This window comes from Panthera tigris, chromosome A2 (genome assembly GCF_018350195.1).
Source record: "Panthera tigris isolate Pti1 chromosome A2, P.tigris_Pti1_mat1.1, whole genome shotgun sequence".
In the NCBI taxonomy this organism is placed as follows: Eukaryota; Metazoa; Chordata; class Mammalia; order Carnivora; family Felidae; genus Panthera; species Panthera tigris.
In genome coordinates this window covers 8,493,434-8,519,451 of record NC_056661.1, presented here as the reverse complement: position 1 = coordinate 8,519,451, position 26,018 = coordinate 8,493,434, and the positions used below count along the sequence as shown (strand labels likewise).

General features: G+C 58.6%; 1 protein-coding gene and 1 long non-coding RNA gene across 4 annotated transcripts in view; one reads left to right on the top strand and one right to left on the bottom strand.

Moving 5' to 3' along the window:
- DOCK6 (dedicator of cytokinesis 6) overlaps positions 1–24,190 on the top strand; it is a 43,223-nt gene extending 19,033 nt beyond the window's left edge. The window contains exons 17-50 of one of the 3 annotated variants that reach the window (XM_042978208.1): positions 110–248; positions 336–437; positions 1,116–1,202; positions 1,568–1,799; positions 2,061–2,222; positions 2,895–3,058; positions 3,593–3,697; positions 5,728–5,820; positions 6,080–6,175; positions 6,844–6,984; positions 10,034–10,147; positions 10,251–10,421; positions 10,758–10,897; positions 10,988–11,157; positions 13,011–13,171; positions 13,323–13,505; positions 13,865–13,991; positions 14,324–14,408; positions 14,508–14,604; positions 14,739–14,873; positions 15,187–15,339; positions 15,484–15,642; positions 15,769–15,869; positions 16,994–17,186; positions 17,273–17,416; positions 20,061–20,192; positions 20,285–20,299; positions 21,619–21,744; positions 21,841–21,930; positions 22,185–22,421; positions 22,856–22,999; positions 23,084–23,190; positions 23,437–23,598; positions 23,977–24,190. In XM_042978208.1, the coding sequence (XP_042834142.1) occupies positions 110–248; positions 336–437; positions 1,116–1,202; positions 1,568–1,799; positions 2,061–2,222; positions 2,895–3,058; positions 3,593–3,697; positions 5,728–5,820; positions 6,080–6,175; positions 6,844–6,984; positions 10,034–10,147; positions 10,251–10,421; positions 10,758–10,897; positions 10,988–11,157; positions 13,011–13,171; positions 13,323–13,505; positions 13,865–13,991; positions 14,324–14,408; positions 14,508–14,604; positions 14,739–14,873; positions 15,187–15,339; positions 15,484–15,642; positions 15,769–15,869; positions 16,994–17,186; positions 17,273–17,416; positions 20,061–20,192; positions 20,285–20,299; positions 21,619–21,744; positions 21,841–21,930; positions 22,185–22,421; positions 22,856–22,999; positions 23,084–23,190; positions 23,437–23,598; positions 23,977–24,019 (4,510 nt within the window). In that variant the 3' untranslated portion in view covers positions 24,020–24,190. The remainder of the gene's footprint in view (positions 1–109; positions 249–335; positions 438–1,115; positions 1,203–1,567; positions 1,800–2,060; positions 2,223–2,894; positions 3,059–3,592; positions 3,698–5,727; positions 5,821–6,079; positions 6,176–6,843; positions 6,985–10,033; positions 10,148–10,250; positions 10,422–10,757; positions 10,898–10,987; positions 11,158–13,010; positions 13,172–13,322; positions 13,506–13,864; positions 13,992–14,323; positions 14,409–14,507; positions 14,605–14,738; positions 14,874–15,186; positions 15,340–15,483; positions 15,643–15,768; positions 15,870–16,993; positions 17,187–17,272; positions 17,417–20,060; positions 20,193–20,284; positions 20,300–21,618; positions 21,745–21,840; positions 21,931–22,184; positions 22,422–22,855; positions 23,000–23,083; positions 23,191–23,436; positions 23,599–23,976) is intronic. The other 2 variants (XM_042978206.1, XM_042978207.1) reach the window with 2 other exon arrangements.
- LOC122236582 lies at positions 23,750–24,976 on the bottom strand. Its single transcript, XR_006214674.1, has 3 exons — positions 24,947–24,976; positions 24,184–24,349; positions 23,750–23,892 (listed from the first exon to the last, which is right to left on the bottom strand). It is a non-coding gene; the product is annotated as an uncharacterized LOC122236582 (long non-coding RNA).
- Positions 24,977–26,018: the final 1,042 nt, after the last annotated feature.

The following is a 26,018-nucleotide window of genomic DNA, read 5'->3' as shown; positions in this document are numbered from 1 at the left end:
ACAGTGGGGCCGGGTGGCACCGGGGTCACACTCACAGGAGGGGGTGGGGTGAGGGTCACACTCAAAGGAGGCAAGGGGCCTCCCAGCCCCCAGCAGACCCCCCTGCCAGGTCCCCAGAGTTCTACGAGGAGTTCAAGCTTCGCCTTCCGGCCTGCGTGACCGAGAACCACCACCTGCTGTTCACCTTCTACCACGTCAGCTGCCAGCCCCGGCCGGGCACCGCACTGGAGACCCCCGTGGGCTTTACTGTGAGACCCCCGCCCGCCCTCACCCCCATACCCCCAGCCCGCCTCACCTCTGGCCGGCCCCATCGCTGACCCCTGGCCTCTCCCCAGTGGATCCCGCTGCTGCAGCACGGCCGCCTGAGGACCGGCCCCTTCTGCCTCCCTGTGTCCGTGGACCAGCTCCCGCCCAGCTACTCTGTGCTCACTCCAGACGTACGTGCCCTGGCAGCCGCCCCCCAGTGCCTTGTCCTCTGATGACACCCCAGGCTCCCGTCTCATGGTCCCCCATCCGTGTCCTGCCTTCCTTCCCATCAGTACTCCCGGGATCCTTGTTGTCCTCTGTGACGACCTCCAGGACCCCTCGTCACCCCGCAGTACTGCTTTTGTGTCTCCTGCTCCGTGCGTCCCTCCGTGTCCCCCACTAGCCTTGCCTCGTTACCACCCCCCACCCTGTGGCCTTTGCGCTCACTGTTCCCATTGCCTTTCTGCCCCGGTCCCCCTTTAGCAATCCTGCCTGCCTCTCTGACCACGATCACCCCAGGAGTACCTCCAGGGCCCATCCCCCGCATGAATGCTGTCACCCTCCCACTTACCCTTGAGCTGTCATTAATGCCCTGGGAGCTTCAAGTCCAAGAGCCCATACGCTCTTCCCTGATTCATTCCCTTCAATAATATTCACCCCGGGCCTCCTTTCCTTGTTCCTCCGTTAGTACCCCAGGCTTGCAGCCTACCCAGTGGACCCCCATAGTGCTGCCTCCCATCTTCACCCCCCTGGGCTGGGCAGGGGACCCGGCTGCTCCCCCGGGGGGGCTCTGCTCTGCCCACAGTGTTGCAATGGCTGATCAGTGCGGGAGGGCTGGCCAGTCCCCACCTGGTGCGTTCCTCCCGCAGGTGGCGCTGCCGGGCATGCGCTGGGTGGACGGCCACAAGGGCGTGTTCAGCGTGGAGCTCACTGCTGTGTCCTCTGTGCACCCCCAGGTAGGGGTGGGGGAACCCCGGAGTCCGGCCCTGGAGTTGAGCAACAGCTCCCGCTGACCGGGGAGGCCTGGCCTCGGGCCACGGACGTGACTTCGGTCAACTAGGCCGGGCTCCCAGGGAAGCTGCTGACTCAGCCATGCCAGTGACCATCCCAGCTGGGGCTTTGGCCCTTGGTCGCTCCCCTTCTCTCCTCCCTCCAGCCGGTACCCCTCTCTTTCCTCGTTTATAGTCCGTTCATTGATCTCTGGCCTTGGTCTTTGGCCCACGGAGCACCCCGCATCCCCGCACCCCCGCAACCCCCTACGGTCTTCCCTGACATGGAGCCCTGGCCCCACCCTGCTCACCCCAGCTCCTCCCACCCCCAGGACCCTCACCTGGACAAGTTCTTCACTCTGGTGCACGTCCTGGAGGAAGGGGCCTTCCCGTTCCGCCTCAAGGACACCGTGCTGAGTGAGGGGACTGTGGAGCAGGAGCTGCGGGCCAGCCTAGCCGCACTGCGCCTCGCCAGCCCCCAGCCACTTGTTGCTTTCTCCCACCACGTGCTGGACAAGCTCGTGCATCTGGTCGTGCGGCCTCCAATCATTGGCGGCCAGATCGGTGAGCCCTCAGACCTCAGTTTCCCCATCTGGAAAAAGGCCCCTCAGTCCCCTGGTCCCGGGCGACCTCCTATAGCTCACTTTCCTTTCTGGCCTCAGTTTTCCTTTCTGAAAAGTGGCTCCCAACCCCCAGGGCCCAGAGCAGGTCCACTGTGACCCTTTGGTGGCCACACAACCCCTTGGAAAGGTGGGAGATAAGAGGTTCCTTGGGGGAGGCAGGAGGCCCAGGGCTCTGGAACTTGACCTGTGCTCTGCCCGGCAGTGAACCTAGGTCGTGGGGCCTTCGAAGCAATGGCCCATGTGGTCAGCCTTGTCCACCGGAGCCTAGAGGCTGCCCAGGATGCCCGTGGTCACTGCCCGCTGCTGGCTGCCTATGTCCACTATGCCTTCCGACTGCCTGGCACCGAGCCCAACTTCCCAAGTGGTAAGTGTTGGTGGGAGGCCCTGGGGGGGCAGGAAATATCAGGGAGGAGAGCGTCCCAGTCAGAGGGAATGGCATGTGCAAAGGCCCAGAGGCTGTACAGGCCTTGGCAGGTTTGGGCAGCTTGCAAGAGAGGAGTTGTGGTCTCTGTTGCTTGACTGGTGGCTCATTCAGCCGGTCAACAAGCATCTTCAGTAGCTTGAGGCAGAGACTCAGCTAGGCTGCCCAAGTTTGAACTCCCAGCTCCGCCTCCTACAAACCCTGTGGCCTCGGGCAAGTGATTTCACCTCTCGGGGTCTGTTTTCCATTTGTAAAACGAGGATCATAAGGGCAACCCCATCATGGGGCTGCTGGTAATATTAAATGGTACAGTGATCCATATAACATGGGTTCAATAAAGTTGGGTTCTTTTCTGTTTGCTAAGTAATTAGCAATAACCACGAACGCCTCTGAGCACTTACTATGCGCAGGGACTGTTCTCAGTGTGTTTCAGTCTCCCCCAAATCACTACGAGGTGGCAGCCATTATCATACCCATAATCATACCCGTTTACAGGTGAGGATCCCTGGAGGCTCAGAAAGAAAGCAACCTCACCAAAGACGGCTGATTGGGAAGGGGCAGGGGGCCCACGGGACATCAGGGGCAGGGGGCTGACCATATTCCCTCCATCCTCAGGGGCCCCTCCAGTGGCAGTGCAGGCTGCCACGCTGGCCCGTGGCCCTGGCCGCCCCGCTAGCCTCTACCTGGCTCGCTCTAAGAGCATCAGCAGCAGCAACCCGGACCTGGCCGTGGCCCCTGGCTCTGTGGACGACGAGGTCTCCCGCATCCTGGCCAGCAAGGTAGGGTGCGGGGACCCCAGGATCTCTAGCCTCAGTGGCCACTGCCGCCAGGTGGGCGGGTGGAGGATCTTAGTTTTGACAGAGGAACAGAGGACAGAAAACGCCAGACCACCAGCATGGACGAAAGCTTGAGTCTGGGCGGCTGCACGGCTGGTCTGTGGCTGTCACAGCTTGGGAGCTGTGACTCAGACTTTGCCCTGGGCTCCATACTCCGAGGCTGACCCGAGGCTGGGCGGCTGGAGGTTGGCCTGCTTGAAAAAAGCAGCGTGTGCTTAGTGGAGCAGGTGCGTATATGCGTGTACCCCATGTGCGTGTATACACGAGGGCATATACTCACGTACCCCACGCATGTATATGTGCGCTCCACGCACGTGTGTGCACAGGGAGCGTATGCGCCTGGACCCCACGCACGGACGTGCACACACATTTTCCGGGGTTGCGTGTATGATCCAGGGCAGTGTTCACGCTTGGTGTTTCGTGCTGCTCTCCCTACCTTCTGCCCATGGATTCCACCTCCTACCCGTGTATCTCCAGGGTATCGACCGCTCACACTCCTGGGTGAATTCGGCTTATGCTCCAGGAGGCAGCAAGGCTGTGCTGCGACGGGCACCCCCTTACTGCGGGGCCGACCCCAGACAGGTGCCCTCCCTACCTGCCCCTGCACGTGTGTGACCCTCATCTCAGCATGAGCCCCTCCCACCTTCCTGGCTGTGGCCCACTAACCTAGGGGGGCTGCCTGAAGGAGGCGGCAGACCCCTTCTGCCTTTGCTCAGGGGCTGTAGTGTCAGTGTCGTAGGCATCACAGTCGTCTGAACCAGCCTTTTGCTGCCCTACAGACCACAGCCTCAGGCAGAGACAGAAGGGACCGGGCGGTATGCAAATAGCATGCAAAGAATATGCAAAACCAGCCACTATAACCTCACTGCCTGCACTGCATGGCCTGTACATGTCCTCCTTAATCCACTCTGTTCAGGAGACTCAACTGTCCCCTTGATGTGGCAACCTGAATGATGCCAAAGGGCCAGGACTGACCCTCTGGGCTCTCCCATCCTGTTTCAGGCAGACGGCAGCTCCCCCTACTCTGTCCCTTCCCAGGGATGTGGTGCGGGGAGGGGCTTTGCTTTCAGAGAGACCTGGGTCCTCAGCTCTGGGCCCGCCCTGGGCCCCGGGCTCCGAATTTTCAGATGTGGTAAAGACTCCGGGTAAAGTGTCCAGCTCCGCGGTCTCGAGCCTGGGGACGAGTTAGGGCGTCACAGGCAGGATCTTCTCGGGTTAGGTCTCAGCCCAGCCTGGCCCCCACGCTGCCAGATAGCCTTGGAGACAGACACCGACCGAACACACACACGAGTCTGAGCACAGGGTGTGAAAGCGGGGAAAAGAAACGAACAGAAACGAGGCCACCAGCCTCCTCCTCTCTGTGGTCCGGGGGGGGGAGGGGTGGGGCGGGGGGCTCTCCAGGGAGGTGACATTTTTGCCGGGACCTGAAGGGTGAGACGGAGCCAGTCAGCGAAGGGTGGGTGTTGCGGGTGGAGGAAAAGGCACATGCAAACACTGGGACCGAGCTCAGAGCCCCTGGCCATGGAGAGCAGGCCGCAGGGGGGGTTTCCCTGCACACTTGGCCCCAGACCTCGTTCCAGCTCCATGCCCATCACCCAGGCAACCTTCACTGAAGGCAGGCGGGGGACTGCTGGCAGCATGGGACCTTGTAGACAGTCTTCTCCTGAGACTGCTGGAAATCTGGGTTCATGGGCCCTGCCAGCCCCCTCCCAACATCTTTAACTGGGCCTCCCCCAATGCCCTCAGTTCTCTGGGGTGTCAGCTGGGCCTTGGAGACCATCTAGGAGGTGACAAGGTGTAGGAGGGTGTGCACTGCAGGCAGGAGGGGACACTGAGTCTGGCCTTTGCCAGTGGGTGGCCCATTTAGTGTGTTCTGAGGGGCCAGGGCCCTGCTGGGACTGTGGGAGCTGGGGGTCCCTCGAGTGCCGAGGCCCGTGCAGGTTCCAGGGGTGAGGCCGGCCCCATCTCCGGGCCTCCTTTCTTTGCCAGCGGCCTCACCTCCTGACCAGCAAAGGAGGAGGGGAGCATGGGTCCCCATCCCCATTTCACAGATGGGGGCACCGAGGCCGTGCGAGGCTGCAAGCAAGGCTCAAACAGGGCCGGGCCTGGAACCCAGGGCTCTCGGCTGCTCCCGCTGTGCCTCACCAGCACCTCCTCTCATCTCTGTCCTGTTCTTTTCCTCTTCTGTCTCCTCTGTCCTCGCTTTGACCCCATGTCTATACTCCACTCCACTGTCTACACCCTCTCCTCCACCGCGGTGCCCTTCTCCATCCACCCCGACCTCCCCGAGTCTCTCGACCGCACCCTCCCTCTTCACCGTGTCCACCCCGCACCCCATTCCTTCTGCCGCCTTCGCCCATGCTGGGTGTGTGCCCGTGTCCCGTCCACCCTCGCCGACGGGCTCCTGTCCCCATTCTCGCCTCTCCCGTCCACCCTGCTGGGCACCGTCTTCTCTGTCTTCACTATGCTTCTCTTCCCCTCCGTCACCCACCTTTATCGTTGTTACCTCTGCTCTCGCGTCCATGCCGCCTCGGCCCATCCACACGGATTCGCCTGTCCCCCGTCCATACTGCCTACATCCTCACTGACCCCCCCCGGCCATCCCATCCTAGGCCATCGACTGCAGCTCTAGCCGAACTTCTTTCTACCTCGAGGGCTCCTCCTTGGCCCCACCGGCCACCCAGCCGAGACCCACTGTGCAGAAGGTAGTGGGAGGGAGGGGGCGGGTGACACAGCGTTGGCCCCAGAGCGCCTTGTCTCCCCCGAAGCCCAGCAGGGTCTAGAAGGCCCAGGGAAAGGGCATGCTGACTCCTTCTGCTCCCTCTCCTCCTGCATGGTCTCCGGCTACACTAACCCCAAGCCATGCAGCTGCATCCCATCCCGGTCACGCCCCCTCCCCCCCCACCCCGAGGAGGGAATGGGGCGGGCCCCTCAGCTCCCTGTGACCCTTGCCCCTGCCCCCAGCTGCTTCACGAGGAGCTGGCCCTGCAGTGGGTGGTCAGCGGCAGCGCCGTGCGAGAGACGGTCCTGCAACATGCCTGGTTCTTCTTCCAGCTTATGGTGAGACACCCTCCTTCCCGCCCGAGGGACACCAGGGGAGGCCCTCTCCTCGGGAAGGAGCCCTCTGAGATTGCCCCCAAGACCCCTGGGAAATGGTCCCAAGAGACCCCCACGCAGTGAGACAGGAGACACCGGAGGGGGATCTCTCCCCAGAGGGAGGCCCCCGGAAGCCCCCTTGGCAGAGAAAAGACCCCTCCCCACCTTCCCTGTGAGATTGTAGAGACCGCTGAGAGACCCCTAACGAGGGAGGAGACCCCTCGCTCTCAAGAGATCTCCCCGGAGAGAGAGGGAATCCCTTGTGATCAGACTTGAGCCTCTGCCCCCAAGCTCTTCTAGAGGTGCCAGGGGGGCCCCCAAACCCCACCCAGGTGGGCTCCCTCAAGTCCCACTCCACAAGTCTTACCTTCTGTCCCACCCCCATACTTAGCCCCAGGAGACCAACTCCAGCCCCTCCCGGGCTCCCTCAGCCTCCCCAACCCTGCCTAGGAGGCACTCAGGCCCCGCCCACTGCCAGCTCAATCCCCACCCAGGACCCGTTAGGGCCACCTCTAGCCCATCCTCCTTGCTGCAAAAGTACCACTCCCAGCCCCTCCAGCCCTGCCCCCTTCTAGTGAGCCCCGCCCCCAGTCCAGTCCCTCAACCCCCCCTCGCTCTCGCCCCGCCCCCAGGTGAAAAGCATGGCCCTGCACCTGCTTCTGGGCCAGCGGCTGGACACGCCCCGCAAGCTTCGCTTCCCTGGGCGCTTCCTGGACGACATCGCGGCCCTCGTGGGCTCTGTGGGCCTGGAAGTCATCACCCGGGTATACAAGGTATGAGGGAAAGGGCCTCAGTGGGAGGGGTCTGCGAGAGGCCGCAGAGCAGGCCAGGTGGGGAACCACGAACCCCCTTTGCCAGATGAGCCTGTTCACTCAGCATCCATTTCTTGAGCACTAACTGTGGGCACAGCCCTGCGCTGGATGCTAGAGACACAGCAGTGAACAAAACAGACCCAAATCTATGTGTTCGTGGAGCTGACGTTTCGAGGAGACTTGAGGGAGGGGAAGGAGCACTTTATGCCCTGTCTGGGGGAAGGGCCTTCCAGGCAGTAGAAACAGCGAGTGCAAAGGCCCTGAGGTAGGATCATGCCTGGGCTGATAGGGGAGCAGTTAGGAGGTAAGTATGGCTGGAGTAGAGTGAGCAAAGGTCAGAATGGGAAGTTGATGAGGGTGAGAAGGCGATAGCACAGATCCATTAGCCCTTACTACAGTGCTGGAATACAGTAAGTGCTCAATAAATGGACATCGATGTTCTCAGACCTTGATGATTGTCCAGGTCCTGGATCACTAATTCCGGTGTTCACAGGAGCTAGGCAGGAAATAATAATAATGATAATAGTAGCAATATTGGGCATTTGAGTGCTTACTGTGTATCTTAAACACGTTAGATGGATCATATTAAATTCTCCCAACTACCCCCGTGAAGTCAGTATTATTGTTGCCTCCATTTTACAGATGGGGAAACTGAGGCAGAGAATGACTGGTCACAAGCCGATACCACATAACTGAGAAGGGGCAGAATGGGGATTTGAACCCAAGCCACCATCTCCAAAGCCCACGCCCTCACCACCTGGGGAGAGTGAGGCTTCTGATGGCCTAGAGGGCATGTACCCATTAGCTGTGGCCAGGACGCATGACTTTTAAGGAGAAATGGGACTTCTGGATTTGATAAGGAATGTTCCAGATTTTTGAAATGCTGGCCCAACCCAAGTCAGCCCTTGTGCAATCTCCCGCGACCTCTGGGCTGGTCTCAAAGTTCTCGACCTTGTTCCACTGGGGCCTCCCCAGGGGCTATCTTCCCAGGGGCTGACCCAGATTGTGAGGAAACGTCCCTCGGAAAGGGCTGCAGAGAACAGCAGCCCCGAGAGGCAGCATCGTCCCAGCTGCCAGGGAGGCATCAGTGATGGGCCCCAGTGGTTTCATTGCTTTATTTGACATTTTCTCGAGCACTGACTGTGTCAGGCTCAGCACACGACGAAGACCCAGTCTCTGTCCCCACCGTGGACTCGGAGCTAAGGCAGGTTTGTGTTTTGTGTTTTGGGGCTGCAGGAAAGTGAGGGCCACCGAGGCTACCTTGTGAAGCCACAGAGTGGCTCATGAGAGCACAAGGGCAGCTCATGAGAGCACGAGGGCAGAGCAAGCATCAGCCAGGAGCAGCCTTCCTGCTGTTCCTCACGTTCTCCAGGCACGTCCTGCCCCAGGGCCTTTGCACTTACTATGTTCTGGGCTCCGGATGCCTTTCTCCTCTTGGCTTTCTCTTGTCTTTGGGGCTTCTCTCGAAACAGCACCCTGTTCAGTTTCCTTCAGAGCACATGGGAGTATCTCCAAGTCTTCTATTTATTGTCTGCCTCCCCCCACCCAAGACTGTGAGTTGGACAGGCAGCAGGGACCATGTCTGTCTGGTTTGCAGGACTTGTCACATGGTGGATGCTCCCCGTATGCTTCTTAAAATGATTGCTGGGAGTGTACCAAGTAGGGCAGAGGTTCATTTGCCCAAACATAATCACAAGTGGTTTCAATGTGACCAAAGTTGATTTCTGAGCATAGGTGGGTTGCAGGGGGTTCCACAGGGTGGGCCTGGCTGGCCATTGCGGTTCAACGTGGTACCTGCCCCATGATGTGTGACAAGGGGGTGGGAACAGGAGGACCTGTCCCTTCTGTTTAAGCGACCGTATCGCTGCTTACCAAACCCCTTTGGCCAGGATGTGGTCACATGGTTATCCCCAGCTACACGGGAGGCTGGGAAATGTAGTCTTTACCCAGCTCTGAACTCTGAAGGAAGATTCCAGTACTCTGAGAGGGGAGAGGATTTGAGGGGAGTCAGCAGCCAGTTTCTGCCATCCATATTGTGTTATTGAAATCGAATGAAAGGAAAAATAACAGGGTTCTTTGAAAAAAAAGAATTTTTAACATTTATTTTTGAGAGTGAGGGGTGGAGGGGCAGAGAGAGGGGGACAGAGGATCCAAAGCAGGCTTCACACTGTGAGTGCAGAACCCGATGCAGGGCTCGAACCCATGAGAACCGTGGGATCATGACCTGAGCTGAGATCAAGAGTCTGAGCCACCCAGGCGTCCCTCTTTTTTTTTTTTAAGATGACTTTACTATATATATATATATATATATATATATATATATATATATATATATACACACACACACATATATATATAGACACATATATATATATATATTTTTTAAATGTTTACTCGTTTTTGAGAGACAGGGTGTGAGCAGGGGAGGGACAGAGAGAGAGGGAGACACAGAATCTGAAGCAGGATCCGGGCTCTGAGCTGTCAGCACAGAGCCTGATGCAGGGCTCGAACCCACGAACTGTGAGACTGTGACCTGAGCTGAAGTCAGAAGTTCAACTGACTGAGCCACCCAGGTGCCCCTTTTTTATTTTATTTTTTAAAGTTAATTTGCTTACTTTTGAGGGAGAGAGAGAGGGAGTGGCAGAGAGAGAGGGGTAGAGAGAATCCCAGGGAGGCTCTGTGCTGTCAGTGCAGAGCCTCACGTGGGGTTCGAACTCACAAACTGTAAGACCACGACCTGAGCCGAAGTCAGGAGTCAGGCGCTTAACCAACTGAGCCACCCGGGTGCCCTGAAAACAGTGCTCTGAACAGAGTCCCGAGGAGTGTAGACACATAACCGTGGGGCCTGGAAGGGACAGTCAGAGGAGGAGAACCCAGAAATGAAGGCACGTCAAGAAGCCCCAAGGCCGTGGTGCAGTGAGGCGGGTCCTGGAGGTCCCTGGTGGCCCAGTGTGGAGACTGAGGCCCGATGGGACACGTGGGCGCGGGCTGACAGACCCTGTGCCCCCAGGACGCGGAGCTGGCCGAGCGCCTCAACGCCAGCCTGGCCTTCTTCCTCAGCGATCTGCTGTCCCTGGCGGACCGAGGCTTCGTCTTCAGCCTGGTCCGAGCCCACTACAAGCAGGTAGGGGCGGGCCCGGCAGGAACAGCGCACCCGCAGGTGACAGGGCAGGGCGGTGGGCGTGGCGGGCCGAGCAACGTAACCCACCGACCCCCCTACCCCGCAGGTGGCCACGCGGCTGCAGTCGGCCCCCAACCCAGCGTTGCTGCTGACCCTGCGCATGGACTTCACCCGCATCCTGTGCAGCCACGAGCACTACGTGACCCTCAACCTCCCCTGCTGCCCCCTGTCGCCTCCGGCCTCGCCCTCGCCCTCTGTATCCTCCACCACCTCCCAGGTGGGCTGGCCTCTCTTCTGGCTCCTCCCCTTGACCTGTGACCTCTCGCCTGAACCCGTCTTCTGTGGGTCCCTCAGTCGTCCGCTTCACAGTGGGCCGCTGCCCGGGGGACCTGACCCCTTACCTCTGCCCCTCCTTCTTGCCAATTTCTCGGGAGGACCGGCTTCTCCTTCCTCACCCCTAAATCCTCGCTCTCAACCAGGGTTCCATTTGCTGTTTCTCAGACCTCTGACTCCAGTCCCTGGCACCTTACACGTGGGTAACTCCAGTCGCTCGCCTCTGACTCTTGACCCCTGACCTGCCATCCCCGCTTCCTCCTCCTCCTCCCCTCTGCAGAGCTCCACCTTCTCCAGCCAGGCCCCAGACCCCAAGGTGACCAGCATGTTCGAGCTGAGCGGGCCATTCCGGCAACAGCACTTTCTGGCTGGGCTCCTGCTGACGGAGCTGGCGCTGGCCCTGGAACCTGAGGCCGAGGGGTGAGCACAGGCCCCACTCTGGCCCCCGGGGCTGGTGGAAAGGTCCAGGGGCCACGCCCACCCCATCCTGAGCTCCTCCCTCCCCGACAGGGCATCCCTGCTGCACAAGAAGGCCATCAGTGCCGTCCACAGTCTGCTCTGTGGCCATGACGCTGACCCCCGCTACACCGAGGCTGCCGTGAAGGCCCGTGTGGCCGAGCTGTACCTACCCCTGCTGTCACTCGCACGGGACACGCTGCCACGGCTGCATGATTTTGCTGGTCAGTGGGCCGGGGGCAGGACGGGGTTACCCGATCCAGGGGCTGGGTGGATCCCGGCGAGCTCAGGTCAGGAAGGACGGGGGAAGGGGAGGGGGGCGCAGGGTTAGGAATAAAAGCACGGGTGGTGGGGTCAGGGGAGGTGGTTCAAGTGCTGTCGTGGGGCCCAGGAAAGCCATCGGCCTCTCTGAGCCTGTTAAATGGGGACAGTGGTGGCCTCGGCCACTTCCTAAGGTTATGTGAAACTCTGGGGAGCGGCATACTGGGGCAGTCACCCCACTGTAAACGGGAGTCGTTACTCTAACGTGATCTTCTAGGAAGAGAATACGAGGAGAGGAAGGTGGGGAGCATCAGGCGAGGGGGTGCTTGGAGCCCCGTGTTCATTCACTCGTCTTCCACATTCACTGGCACCTGGGGGGCAGCGTATAGTTGGAAAGACAGACTTAGGATTTCTGGGTTGATCCCCTCTGTCGTTTGGGGGAAATTCTCAGTCTTCATCTCTTGAATTTTTTTTTTCTGCCTCCTTTTCTCACCTCTCTCCTTCTGGGACTCCAATTACACGTACGTTCGACCTCTTGATCGTGTCACATGTGTCCACTGTGCTCCATTCTGTTTTCCATTCTGTTTGCAGTTGGGAAACTTTTCTGTTCACCTGTATTCAGGCTGTTTGCTTATCTCTTCTCTGGCTGCATCCAGTCTTTTGAGTTTTCAGATGTCATCATTTTCGGCTGTAAAATGTCCGTTTGATTTTTTTTTCTTTTTTTGTAGATTCCAATTCTCGATTGTAATTTCCCAGCTTGGTAGCCGCTTTGTCCGTCTTTTCTGCCACTTTATGGTTTAAAGTCCTTGTTTGCTAACTTCAACATTTGGTAGTGTGTGTGCCTGCTTCTGTTGTCTTTTTCTTCCTTGTCCATCATATTTTCTAGCCTCCTCCTTTGTCTTGTAATTCGTTATCGTATCTTGGACATTGTATGTGAAGGAAGCATCGTGACTGAAGCAATGTCCTCTTTTCCCAGTGAGGGCCCCTCTCTCCCTCTCTTAGGCAGATGGGATAATGGGCTGATCACCTCAATCTGGTCAGGAACCGAGCTAGATTAAGCTGGGCTGGAGTGTTAGTTAAGCTCAGTTAATGTTCTAAGACTCTCTGGGGTGAGACCAGTTCTGTATTTGTCGGCAGCTCCTGTCTCTCTGATGAAACTTTTTTTGAGAGGGGGTATGAGGGCTACTCTTTGAAGATCATAGAGTTTGGAACCAGACTATTTAGCTTAAGATCCTAATTTAGCTTGCTGCGTGACCCCAGGCAAATGACATAATCGCTCTGTGCCTCAGTTTCCTCACCCATAAAGTGGGGATAATAAGAGTATTTGTGTTGCAGGGTTGTTTTGACGATTAAGAGTTAATATTTTCAAAGTGCCTACAGTAGCATCTGGCACAGCGGAGACTCTATGTAAGTGCCAGTTGATGCTGTGGTAATAGCGGTGCATTTATTATTGTTAATTATTATTATTATTATTATTATTATTACCGCCATTGTTGCCGCCATCATCATCCTCCTCGTAGTAAACGTTTACTATGCCTGTGGGCCAGGCCACATTCTAAGTGTTGAGCATATAGGAGCAGCCAGAGCAGATGGAGTTCAGGCCTTTGTGGATCCCACAAACAGTTGCGTGAGAAACATGTCTAACGACAAGCATAAAAAGTGAGCTCTGAGAATAGATGACGGGGGACCTCAGCCTGGTCTGGGGGAGTGGTATCAGGGAAGGCTTCCCTGAGGAGGTGAACTTTGGGTGAGAATATGAGACAGAGACGGTACTTACCAAGGGTTCTTTCTCCTGTCCTCCTGCCCCTCCCTGCAGAGGGCCCAGGTCAACGGTCAAGACTGGCCTCGATGCTCGACTCAGACACAGAAGGGGAAGGGGACATCGGAGGCACCATCAACCCCTCAGTGGCCATGGCCATCGCTGGTGGCCCCCTAGCCCCTGGCTCCCGGGCTAGCATCTCCCAGGGCCCAGTGGCAGTGAGTATGGCACTGGTCCCCAGAGACACCCTCCAACCTGGTAATAGAAGTTATGTAATGATATACTGACAGGCCAGTTCTCATCTTAATTTGGAGGAAATGAAAATCAACTCCGCCCCTTCTGAACACCTTCTCCCCTATTTGGCCCCAGGCTTCTCGCTCAGGCTGCCCCCTCTCTGCTGAGTCCAGCCGGACCTTACTGGTGTGTGTGCTGTGGGTCCTGAAGAATGCTGAGCCAGCCCTCCTGCAGCGCTGGGCTGCTGACCTTGCCCTCCCTCAGCTGGGTCGTCTCTTGGACTTGCTGTACCTTTGCCTCGCTGCCTTTGAGTACAAGGTGTGGGGGTGAGGGTGGGCCGGGGGGTGGGGGATGGGCTGTATGAGGCAGGCTGAGCGTGTGTACAGGTCCCTGGGGTGCTGCGGGCGGGAGCGAAGGGGTGGACTGTCTTCATGCACAGCTTCCTGCAGGTTTGAGGGTAAAGGGGTGGACTGTTTCTGTGCTGAGCCAAAGAGAAAAGAGAGAATTGCCTTTGTGAATAGACTCTGGAAGGTGCCAAGACCTTTCAGTAAAGGGGAGAACTGTGTCTCCAGGCACAGGATCCTGGAGGTCAGAAATGATGAATGAGTGGGACCAAGTAGCCCAGGTCCCACAGAAAAGGGCAGAGTCAACCTTGAACCCGTTCTCTGTCCTCACAGGGGAAAAAGGCCTTTGAGCGCATCAACAGTCTCACGTTCAAGAAGTCACTGGACATGAAGGCTCGTCTGGAGGAAGCCATCTTGGGCACTATTGGAGCACGACAGGAGATGGTCCGGCGGAGTCGTGGTGAGGGGGAAATGCGTCCTGTGCACGTCCCCACCAGCTGCTCCCAGCCTTTGTCTGAGGGACCCCAGGAGGGGGGCATCCCTACCTCCATGTCTGGCTCATTTTTCCCAGAACTAAGCGTGTGCATCATCCCTGTGCACACGGGTGTCTGTGTTCCCTGTCCGTTCTCACACGTCCTTCATGTTTAACTACGTGTTCCCTTCGCATGCTTACGTGTCACCCAGCGTCCTCACGGGTTATCCCACACGTGTATCTTAACGCCTGAGCGCGTCTCCTCACAGTCACGTCTTTGTGTTTTCTCACATCGTGAACATGCGCCTCGCGTGTCTCAGAGAGGAGTCCCTTTGGGAACCAGGAGAACGTTCGCTGGCGGAAGAGCATCACACACTGGAGACAGACCTCAGACCGTGTGGACAAGTGGGTGTGGGCAGGAAGTAGTTTGCTGGGGTCAGACCGGCTTCCAGAAAAACCGGTGTCCCTGGACCTCAGCCCCCAACCCCTTCCCGTCCCCTCCAGGACCAAGGATGAAATGGAACACGAGGCCTTGGTGGACGGGAACCTGGCGACCGAGGCAAGCCTGGTGGTTCTGGACACACTGGAGATCATCGTGCAGGTAGGGCTTGAGCCAGCGTCTCCCTGACCTCCGACCCCATCACCGTGCCTCGTGATCTCTGGCCATACAATCCCTCTCTTTCCCTGACCCCGTCAGCCGCTCAGTCCCTAACAGCTGGATTTCTGACCCCCTAGACGGTCATGCTGTCAGAGGCCCGGGAGAGCGTCTTAGGCGCAGTGCTTAAAGTTGTGCTGTACAGTCTGGGCAGTGCCCAGAGTGCCCTCTTCTTGCAGCATGGCCTGGCCACACAGCGAGCCCTGGTGTCCAAGGTAAGCCCCATTCGACGGTCACGGTTATCAGAGTAATAGTCACCGCCCTTGAGCACCTGCCATGTGCTCAGCAACCCCATGGGACAGACCCTCCTTAGCCACGGTTTGCAGAGGAGGGAACTGAGGATCAGAGTGGCAGAGTCATTCACCCAGAGTCACACAGCAAGGGCTTCCCCCCAGGTCTGATTCCAAAGCCCACTGTGCTTGGCCAAAGCGGGCAGAACACAGATGCCCCTGCCACCGCCCCCATCCGGGACCTTCCGTGCCAGAATGGGGAGGGGCCGACTAGTGTCTGTCTCGCCCTGGGGGACAGTTCCCAGAGCTGCTGTTCGAGGAGGACACAGAGCTGTGTGCCGATCTCTGCTTGAGGCTCCTGCGACACTGCGGCAGCCGCATCAGCACCATCCGCACGCACGCCAGCGCCTCACTCTACCTCCTCATGCGCCAGAATTTCGAGATCGGCAACGTAAGTAGGAGGGGCAGGTAGGAGGTGTCAGTGCAGCAGATGGAGGGCAGGAGGGGGGACGGGTGGCGCGGGCAGGTCAATCAGGCCCCGGGGATGAGGGTCCGAGGCCTCACAGGCGTGCTTTTCCTCCCGGGCTCCTCTCAGAACTTTGCCCGCGTGAAGATGCAGGTGACCATGTCGCTCTCGTCCCTGGTGGGGACGACACAGAGCTTCAGTGAAGAGCACCTGAGACGGTCACTGAAGACCATCCTCACCTATGCGGAGGAGGACGTGGGGCTGCGGGACAGCACCTTCGCGGAGCAGGTGACCACGCCCCCGCCACGCCCCCGCCACGCCCTCCTCAGCCTGTGCTTCGCCCTCCCTGCTTGCCCGGCACGCTTGGTGGCTTCTCCACGCCCTCAATGGCCCCTGGCCATTCCCCGGCTCCAGGTCCAGGACCTGATGTTCAACCTGCACATGATCCTGACGGACACGGTGAAGATGAAGGAGCATCAGGAGGACCCGGAGATGCTCATCGATCTCATGTACAGGTGAGGCGGGCCAGGCGGGACCTGCGGCCGTTCTCCCGCACAGACAGGTGATGGGGGAATAGATGGTGACAGCGACAGGTAAGGGGAGGCCAGGTAAGTGAACGGGGAAAAGGGTGCCAGGTGAACACACACTGGACGGCGACAGATGAGAATAAGGACAAGTGAAGGGGACAGGTGGGAGGGACAGGTGAGGTACCAACTAGTGACGATGGGTCAGGAAAGAAGTGATTTGGAGGAGAGGTGAGGGGTTTGGTTAGAAATTGGGGAGTGGGTGGGGCGCCCGGGGGGCTCAGTCGGTTAAGCGTCTGACTTCGGCTCAGGTCATGATCTCATGGTTTGTGGGTTCAAGCCCCGCGTCGGGCTCTATGCTGACAGCTTGGAGCCTGGAGCCTGCTTTGGATTCTGTGTCTCCCTCTCTCTCTGCCCCTCCTCCAGCTTGTGCTCTCTCTTTCTCTCTCTCTCCAAAATAAATAAATAAACATTAAAAAAAATTAAAAAAAAAAAAAGAATCTCTTGGGGCGCCTGGGTGGCTCAGTCGGTTAAGCGTCTGACTTCGGCTCAGGTCATGATCTCACGGTTCATGGGTTCAAGCCCCGCGTCAGGCTCTGTGCTGACGGCTTAGAGCCTGGAGCCTGCTTCAGATCCCGTGTCTCCCTCTCTCTCTGCCCCTCCCCTGCTGGCACTCTGTCTCTCTCTCTCTCAAAAATGAATAAATGTTAAAAATTTTTGAACCAAATAAAAAGAAATAGGGGAGTAGGAGACGGGAAACAGGTGATGGAGACGGAAGGCAGGGTGCAGATGGGATGGATGGGCCTGGAGGACAGTGACATGGTTCTCGAGCAAGGGGAATGGGGGAGCAGGGCGTGGCTTAAGATTAAGCAGGTGAGGCCATTGGCTGGTCAGTGGGAGACAAGTGGAAGGACACATGAGAAAAGAGATGAGCAGATCAATAGGTGAGGAGGCCCCACGTAAATGGGGGTCTGGCCGAGGAGCCTGGCTGGTGAGAGGCGCAGATGGCTGGGGTAACAAGCAAAGGGGGCGGACAAGTGAGGGATAGGCAGTGGGGACAGGGTGAGTGCCCCACCTCCTCACCCCCGCCCGCCCCCCCCACCCATGCATGCCAGGATTGCCCGCGGCTACCAGGGCTCCCCCGACCTGCGGCTCACGTGGTTGCAGAACATGGCAGGGAAACATGCAGAGCTGGGCAACCACGCGGAGGCCGCCCAGTGCATGGTGCACGCGGCAGCCCTGGTGGCCGAGTACCTCGCCCTGCTGGAGGACAGCCGCTACCTGCCCGTGGGCTGCGTCTCGTTCCAGGTGAGCTGCCCGGGTGACAGGTTGGCGGTGGGGGGCGGTGGCACCCGTGGGGTGGGGCCGGGGCCTAACGCCGCCTCCCACCACAGAACATCTCATCCAACGTGCTAGAGGAATCGGCCATCTCCGACGACATCCTGTCGCCTGACGAGGAGGGCTTCTGTTCCGGGAAGCACTTCACGGAGCTGGGGCTGGTGGGACTGCTGGAGCAGGCGGCAGCCTACTTCACCATGGTGAGGCCTGCGGCCGGCCGCGGGACCTGGGGCTCGGGCCAGGGTGGCACCATCAGATCCGCTGAAGGGCCCAGCGCCTGCTCCGGGACACTCACGGCAAAGCTGCTGCCTGGTCCCTTTCTGGGCAGGGGATTTGCAGAGGACAACCGGGACCTTCACCAGCTCACGTTACCTGCCACTCTCCCTGTAAAACCCTTGACACGAGGCCTGGACGTAGTAAGCCTTCGATACATTCAGCCGCTATTAAATTTTTTTTTTATTATAGAAAATTTCAAGCACACCTAAAAGAAAAAAATTGGACCATCGCCCCCATACCCAGCACTCAAATCCAACAACCACCAGTATTTACTCTCTTGGTTCATCTTCTCTTTGCCTCCAGTGTTTTTGTTTTGTTTTTTTGGTTTTGATGGAGTATTTTGGGTTTTTTTTTTTTGTTTTTTTTAAATTTTTTTTAATGTTTATTTTTGAGAGAGAGAGAGAGACAGATCGCAAACAAGGGAGGGGCAGAGAGAGAGAGAGAGACACGGAGACACTGAATCCAAAGCGGGCTCCAGGCTCCGAGCCATCAGCACAGAACCCGATGCAGGGCTCGAACTCACAGACTGCGAGATCATGACCTGAGCCGAAGTCAGACGCTTAAACCAACTGAGCCACCCAGGCGCCCCAAGATCTGAATTTTCACAAATTGCTTGATGAAACCCACACAACTACTCAGCTAGGGTTTTTTTTTGTTTCTTTTCTTGTTTTTAAACCTTAGTGTAGTCCAAGGACCAGCAGCATGGGTATCACCTGGGGGCTTGTTATAAATGCAGAGTCCTGGGTCCCCCAAACCCTCTGAACCCTACATTCTCACAAGATCTCAGAGATTCTGTGTGTGTTGGAGTTGGAGAAGTTCCAGCTTTAAACAAACCCTCCCCATCACACCATCACACACACAAGTACCTCCCTGTGCAGACTCGTTGATGAAACCCTGGTATACAACTCAAGTTGTGCATGACCAGATTAATGGGAATTCTTTTCTTTTTTTTTTTTTCAAAAAAATTTTTAATATTTATTTATTTATTTATTTTTAACGTTTATTTTTGAAAGAGAGAGACAGAGTGTGAGTGCTGGAGGGGCAGAGAGAGGGAGACACAGAATTCAAAGCAGGCTCCAGGCTCTGAGCTGTCAGCACGGAGCCTGATGCAGGGCTCGAACTCACAAACCATGAGATCATGACCTGAGTCGGTCAGACGCTTAACCAACTGAACCACCCAGGTGCCCCATTAACGGGAATACCAGTCCATGCTTGGATGTTCCTGATGATCTCAAAACAATTTGTTTTTTTGCACTTGGTTTGTTCGAATCACGATCCATTTATAAGATCCACAATGGCTGTGACTGACAAGTCTCTTAAGGCTCTTTGAATCAAAGAAAGAAAACAAAAACAAAAAACGGCATCAGTTCCCCAATTTTTACAGTAAGGGTTTTTAATGTTTTCTTTGATAGGTTGAGGCTCAGGCATTGTATTTCCCACTGTTGTAAAAAGGTTTTCTCCCAGTTTGCTTGCTTGCATGAAAGCAATTGTTTCTTTTTCCTGCATTTCATTTGTTGGAGATGTGAGCTTTGTTTCAAGGAATTTTCTTTCTTTTAATTTTTTTTTAATCTTTTTTAATGTTTATTTATTATTGAGAGAGGGACAGACAGACAGAGTGTGAATTTGGGAGGGGCAGAGACAGAGGGAGACACAGAATCCAAAACAGGCTCCAGGCTCCAAGCTGTCAGCATAGAGTCCAACGCGGGGCTTGAACTCCCGAACCGTGAGATCATGACCTGAGCTGAGGTCGGACGCTTAACCGACTGAACCACCCACGCACCCCTGTTCCAAGGGGTTTTCTGGCCTGAACAAGGCCGGCTGTGTCCCCATGGTGTTGCTTTACTTGTTCCTCTGTCCCCACATTTCTGGGAACTGGTGATGAGGTCTGGAGTCCCACTCAGATTCGGAGTCAGGTTTTTCCGGTGAGATTTATTTTCTGGGCTGCCAGACCCCTAGTGGGGTTTTCACTATTGTCATTTTGTTAAAGGCTCAAACAAAAGCCTCAGGGGAATAAACCAGACGGTACATGCAGACCTCTCCACAGTTGGTCAGGAAACTTCCCAGGGTTTCTGCTAGCTTCATGGTGGCACCGGCTGTGGGTGAGGGGCACTTCGGGAGTGGTGGTGACCACATGCCAAGAGGCAGCTGGGGGTGGAGGTCTTGGGTACTAGGCCAGAAGGGCTGGTGTTCAGGTCCTGGCCCTGGGGAGTTGTGTCTCTGAGTTTTCGTTTTCTCTCTGTGAAATTAAAAAAAAAAAAAAAAAAAAAAAAAAAAAAAGGCTCCTCCCCCCAATGAAGGAACATGGGTAAAGTGCAGATGTATACAGCACCTAGTCTATCATAAGCATGATAGAGAGCACGGAGGGGTCTATGGGGGCCAAGTGGAAAGACTGGTGCCCCCATCTGGGGACACCCCCAGGATGGGGTGTCCCATCAGGGTGGCCTCCCTGGAGGAGGTGATAGAAGACGGAGCCCTGGAGGACGGGTAGTAGCACAGCGGGTGGGCTTTTCCAGGCCGGAGAGAAAACTAGGGAGGGTGCTGGGAATCCTGATGTGCCCCACCCCCTAGGGCGGGCTCTATGAGGCAGTGAACGAGGTCTACAAGACCCTCATCCCCATCCTGGAAGCCCACCGAGACTACAAGAAGCTGGCTGCCGTGCATGGCAAACTGCAGGAGGCCTTCACCAAGATCATGCACCAGGTGGGTCGGGATGCCCTCCCAGACCCTGCCCTTCGCCCCAGCTCCCACCCCCACCACGGCTCAGCTGACTCTGACCCTTCTCTCTCTGACAGAGCTCTGGCTGGGAGGTGAGTCAGCCCAGTGGCCACCTGCCTCTGGGGCCCCCATGATGGCTGGTCATCAGTGGTCAGGGACCACCAGGGGGTGCTGGAGGAACATGGCCGCCTGGCCGCAGGGGCTGGTGCTCAGTAGGTGATGACGCACCCTCCACTTCTTCCCCCCTTCCCCCCGCCCCCCCTTTCCGTCCCTCAGGTCCCCCTCCCTGCCCTAGATCCCGAGGGCAGCCTGTGACTCACCCAGCTGGGACCTCTCCAGAGACACCCCTCCCTCGGGCAGGGCCAGCTTGGTCACTGCCTGTAAGGGGGGGGGGGGGCTCTGACTCCCTCCTTGTCTGTCTCTGTATTTCTCTTTGTCTCTGTCTCTTGGTCCCTTTCCCTGTCTCTTTCTCTCTCCCTGTCTTGCTCAACACTCTCTGTCAGTCTCTTCGAATCCGTCTGTCTCTGTCTCCCCAGCTTCCCCCAGGATCTCTGCTCCCTATTGCCATTTAGTGCTCCCCCTCTCCCGCCTCTCCCCCACTTGGGTCTATTTTTAGGCATCTCTTAGTTTGGGGAGAATTTTCTGGCCAAAGAAGGCAGGAACCCAGAGCCAAGATGGGAGGGCTGGGTGGGGGCCGGGTGGGACAGGCAAGTCCCAGATCTCTGGTCTCCGCCCAAAGAATGGCACTCACGGGGCAGCATAGACTGGGACCCTGGAGCTTGGGGGCTCTTACCTCTGACCTCTCCCATGACAATGTCTCTCCCTTCCCTACCAATACCCTTGTGCCCGCCCCACCCTGCCCGGATCGGCCTTGGTGAGTGAACACAGAGCTACGCCCTTTCTTTCTGGTAGAGGATAGTATACGGTGGTGGGGATTGGGGTGGGGGGGGGGTGACCTGGAACAAGGCAGCCAGGGCTTCTGTCCCAGAGGGCTATGCATCCCCTCAGCCACTCAAGCATTTATCAAGCACCTGCTGTATACCCAGCGCTGTAGGCATTGAGGACACAGCTGTACTCAACAGAGCCCTAGCAACAGAGCCCTAATCCTAATTTCATATTGAGATCCAGACTCTGAAGAAGTGCTTGGGCGAGGATAATCGGGAACCAGGGGCTTGTGTTAAATGAGAACAAAGATTTGGGGGAGGCAGGAGATAAAGGTCGGGGACAAAGAGGCTGTGAGCTGCTGGCAGTCGTCAGGGACCATGCCCCAATATTCTCAGGGTCCCCCCAACTGTGCCTGTGACTTCATGTTCTTGGGCTCCCCCTGCCCATGCCCACCTCTTCTGCATGTGGGGCAAGGGGACCTCCAGAGGGGCCTCCTGGGCCACAGCTCCCCTTCTTCCAGACGCAGCGTGTGTTCGGGACGTATTTCCGTGTGGGCTTCTATGGTGCCCGCTTCGGCGACCTGGACGAGCAGGAGTTTGTGTATAAAGAGCCGTCCATCACGAAGCTGGCTGAGATTTCACACCGGCTGGAGGCACGTCCCAGCGGTAGGGGGTAGACGGGCATTGGGCTGCCCTGGGCGGAGTGGGGGCTGCTCCTCTGTGGCCCCAAGTCAGCCCCGTGTCCCCAGGAGTTCTACACGGAGAGGTTTGGGGAGGACGTGGTCGAGATTGTCAAAGATTCGAACCCCGTGGACAAGACCAAGCTTGACCCACAGAAGGTGAGGACTCCTGACCATCCCAGGGTCTCCCATATCCAGGGAGGCAAACTTCAGAGCGTATCTCCCTTGGGGACCCCAAATCCTTTTCCTTGGGAGAGCCACAAACCTGGAGACGTGAGATGTGGGACCCCCCAGATTTCAAGCTCCCAGACCCAAAGAGATCCAAATCCCCTTTCTCCAGGGATGGGGTCCTGCAGGGAGGATGTGTGTGTACTGGGGCCGTGGGAGCCTCATTCCTGAGCCCTGCGTCCCAGGCTTACATCCAGATCACTTACGTGGAACCGCACTTCGACACCTACGAGCTCAAGGACCGGGTGACTTACTTCGACCGCAACTACGGGCTGCGCACCTTCCTGTTCTGCACGCCCTTCACGCCTGACGGGCGCGCGCACGGGGACCTGCCAGAGCAGCACAAGCGCAAGACTCTGCTCAGCACAGACCACGCCTTCCCCTACATCAAGACCCGGATCCGCGTGTGCCACCGCGAGGAGGTGGGCGGGGCCCCAGGGAGGGCAGGTGCGGCGACCCAAGGTCAAGGGAGGCCCAGTACCCCCACACCCAGGTCGGGGAGGTGAGAGGACCCTAAACTCCCATGCCCGGACACCAGTCTTCAGACTCCAACCTCTGCTTCCACACCCAGCCAGCCTGAGACTGGCCCACCACCCGCCCCGAGTCCTCAGAGCCAGACACAGGCAGCTGAGACCAGAACCCCCCCCCCGCCCCCCCCCCCCCCCCCCCCCCCCCCCCCCCCCCCCCCCCCCCCGCCAGATCCAGGCCGGCAGAAGTCCTCCCACACACTGTTCATTTCACAGCCTCTGGGAACCCCTCTCCGCCCCCAGCAGGGGCCCAGGCTGCCCCGGGGGCCGTCTTGGGTCAGGACCTCTTCAGGCCCCAGCCAGTGCCTGCCATTCCCCTCCCCCCACAGACAGTGCTGACACCCGTGGAGGTGGCCATCGAAGACATGCAGAAGAAGACACGGGAGCTGGCCTTCGCCACCGAGCAGGACCCGCCCGACGCCAAGATGCTACAGATGGTGCTGCAGGGCTCCGTGGGGCCCACTGTGAACCAGGTACAGCCAGCGGGGCCTGCAGGCTGCCCGAAGCACCCCAGGGGCCATGCAGACACCCTCATGAGCCCCTCTGCCCCCCCGCAGGGGCCCCTGGAGGTGGCCCAGGTGTTTTTGGCGGAGATCCCGGAAGACCCCAAACTCTTCAGGCATCATAACAAGCTGCGGCTCTGTTTCAAGGACTTCTGCAAGAAGTAGGCCTGCCCCCCGCGCCCCCCACCACCCCCCCGTCACGGCTCTGCCTTCCTGACCCCATACAGCCTCTCTGTATCCCCGATGCCCATTATGGAGCTCCCGCCCCTCTGAGTGCCCTCCGCCTATCAGACTCCCGCTGTAGCTCCTGGCCCCACCCCTGGACTGCCCCCCACCTCCAGGCTTGCTTCCCCGCACCCCCCCCCCCCCCCCCCCCCGGGCGTCATCTCCTGCCATCTCTCTCCCAGGTGTGAGGACGCCCTGCGGAAGAACAAGGCCCTGATAGGGCCAGACCAGAAGGAGTACCACCGAGAGCTGGAGCGGAACTACTGTCGCCTGCGGGAGGCCCTGCAGCCCCTGCTCACCCAGCGCCTGCCCCAGCTGCTGGCGCCTCCCACGGCAGGCCTCAGGTGCCCGGCCCCGCCCCCGACCACGGAGAGAGGGCAGAGGCAGGCACAGATGGGCGCCGTCATACAGGCGCGTGTCAACCCACGCACGCGCCAGTGTGCACGCTCACAGCTTTGCACAAACGTGCAACTCTGTGGACATGCATGCGTGCCGGGCGGGCTCTGGGCAGCCACTTCACGTCCTGGCCGGGTCATCTCCCAGACGTGGGACTTCGCCTTTCTGAGCCTCCATTTCCACGTCTGTAAAATGGGCACAATTCCTATCTTCGGTGGTAGATTCCAAGAGAGAATCTGTGACTTTAGAGAAGGACGGAGAGGCTGATGAGCACTCGGGAGTTGGGAGCCCTCTGGCCGCGTTAACCCACCTCATTCTTCCCCCAGGAACTCCTTGAACAGAGCAAGTTTCCGGAAGGCCGACCTCTGAGCCTGGGAGGCCTGAAGCCAGGCCCAGAAGAACCGGCACCCTGGCCTCCACCGTCTGTGCCTTTCCCCCACTGCACACTGACTGGGCTGTGGGGTGATCATTTTGCACACGGGGCTGGGCCCTCTGTTCCTCTGTTCCCATCTGTGTGCACTGATGCTTCTTACCTTTTCTAATTTAAAATGGTTTTCATAAGCAGCCTGTTTGATGTGGATCCTGGGAGCTGGGTCATGTCCGCACACCCTGATCTTTGACAGACTCTGAGAACTCACTGGGTGCCTGGAGCACAGCAGTGACAAACAGGCAGATTCCTGCCCTTGTGGAGCTGTCATTCTAGTAGAGGAGTCGACACACAAATAACAACGTCACGTGCCCATGGGGAATAATAGTAACGTTAGTGAAACCCTTGCAGAGTACTCAGCCCTGCCCTAAAGGGCGCCGAGATAGACACTGCCCCATTTATGGGCCCTTTTGCCTGAGGGGCCTCCATCAGGCCCCTGCCTCCTGGTTAGTGAATCTTCTCAATGCCATTATCAGGTAGGAAGCATTTTTAACCCCGTTTTACAGCTGGGGAAACTGAGGCACCAAGCAGTTAAAGGCTGCTTAGCCTGCCGTTAAAGGCTGCTAAGCCAGGTCTGGCTTAGCCGGAGGCTGTGCAGCCTCGCACTGACCCAGCCCCACTCCCCACCGCGCGGCCGTCACGCCACCCTGTACCAGGCCTGTGCTGGGCCGCTTCCAGCCTTGGGCCGGCTGGGGGAGGGGTGACCTCCCGCCGCCACCGCCGCCGCCCGCGCCCTCCCGGAGCTGGGCCCCGGCCAGCCCCGCCCCCCGCGGCGCCCAGCTGCAGCGGTGGGGAGGACCCTGCCCTGGGGACTCCGAGAGGAGGGGCGAGAGGACGACACCGGTTCGCTCGGGCGCGCACCCACACACCTGCAGTCCAGGTGCAATCGCGTTCTCCCGGCATCCCCAGTCTCCCCCTTCCCCCCACGGCCGTCCAGGCTGCAGGCGACTGGGGGCGGGGCCGGCCCGGAGGGGGCAGGGCGGGGGCGGAGCCACCGCCGAGGGCCGGGCGGCCGGGCGGTGGCGCGCGGAGGACGCACGGGCGGCGGGACGCTGGGACGGCGGCGGCCGGAGCGCGCGAGGCGAGTAGGACCCGAGGCTGGGTCGGGGTTCGAGTCCGGTTCGGGGTTCGAGCGTGGTCCCCACCCCACCCACCCCCAATCCCGGGACGCGACCTCGCCGTTCTCTACGAGCCGCTGCCTCCAACTCCTCCATCTAGGTCTAAACTTTCCGTACTTGGAGTGTCTCGTTCCCCCGCGTCTCTGTCCCCTCCCCGTCTTTGACCCCGTCCCTGCTTCTCTTCCCCGGCCGCATCCTCCTCCAGGTGTCCTGCCCCTTTCCCGCATCACTGTCTTCCCTCTGCCCCTCTCCCCTATCTCGATCCTCCTCTCTACCTCTTTACCCCCACTGTGTCCCCCCTCGCCCTCCTCCGTGGCCGAGCAGAGCCAGGCCCCAGACGGCGGGAAGGCGGCCGGGCGTCCGGCCGGGCTGGGCCTCGGCCTGGCGGCTGGGCCGGTGTGGGGAGCGGCAGCTGTTTGCCATTAGCCGGGGACCCCGCAGGCCCCGCCCCCTCCCTGCACGGGGCGGGGTCACCCCTGCCGGGGTCTTTGGGTCGGAGAGACCCCAGAGACGTCCAGGTTTGGCTGGGAGTGGGGCTGGAAGGAGACTCCGCCGGACATTCGGGCCCGCCTGGGACCCTGCACCCCCTTACCTGTCCCCTCTTGGAGTGTCTCGCCTCCCATTCTCTCCATCTCTCTCCTATCCTGCTTTTCCTTCTCTATATCCCAGGGGTCCCATAGAGGGAGAGGGGCTTCAGCCACAGACACCCTCCCTCACCACCCCGCCCACCCCGCTCTGCTTTCTCGACCTGTGGTCATCCGCGCACGTAGAGGGCGGTCCGATGGCTGGAGACCCTCAGACCTCAGTCTCTCTTGGAAGTGGG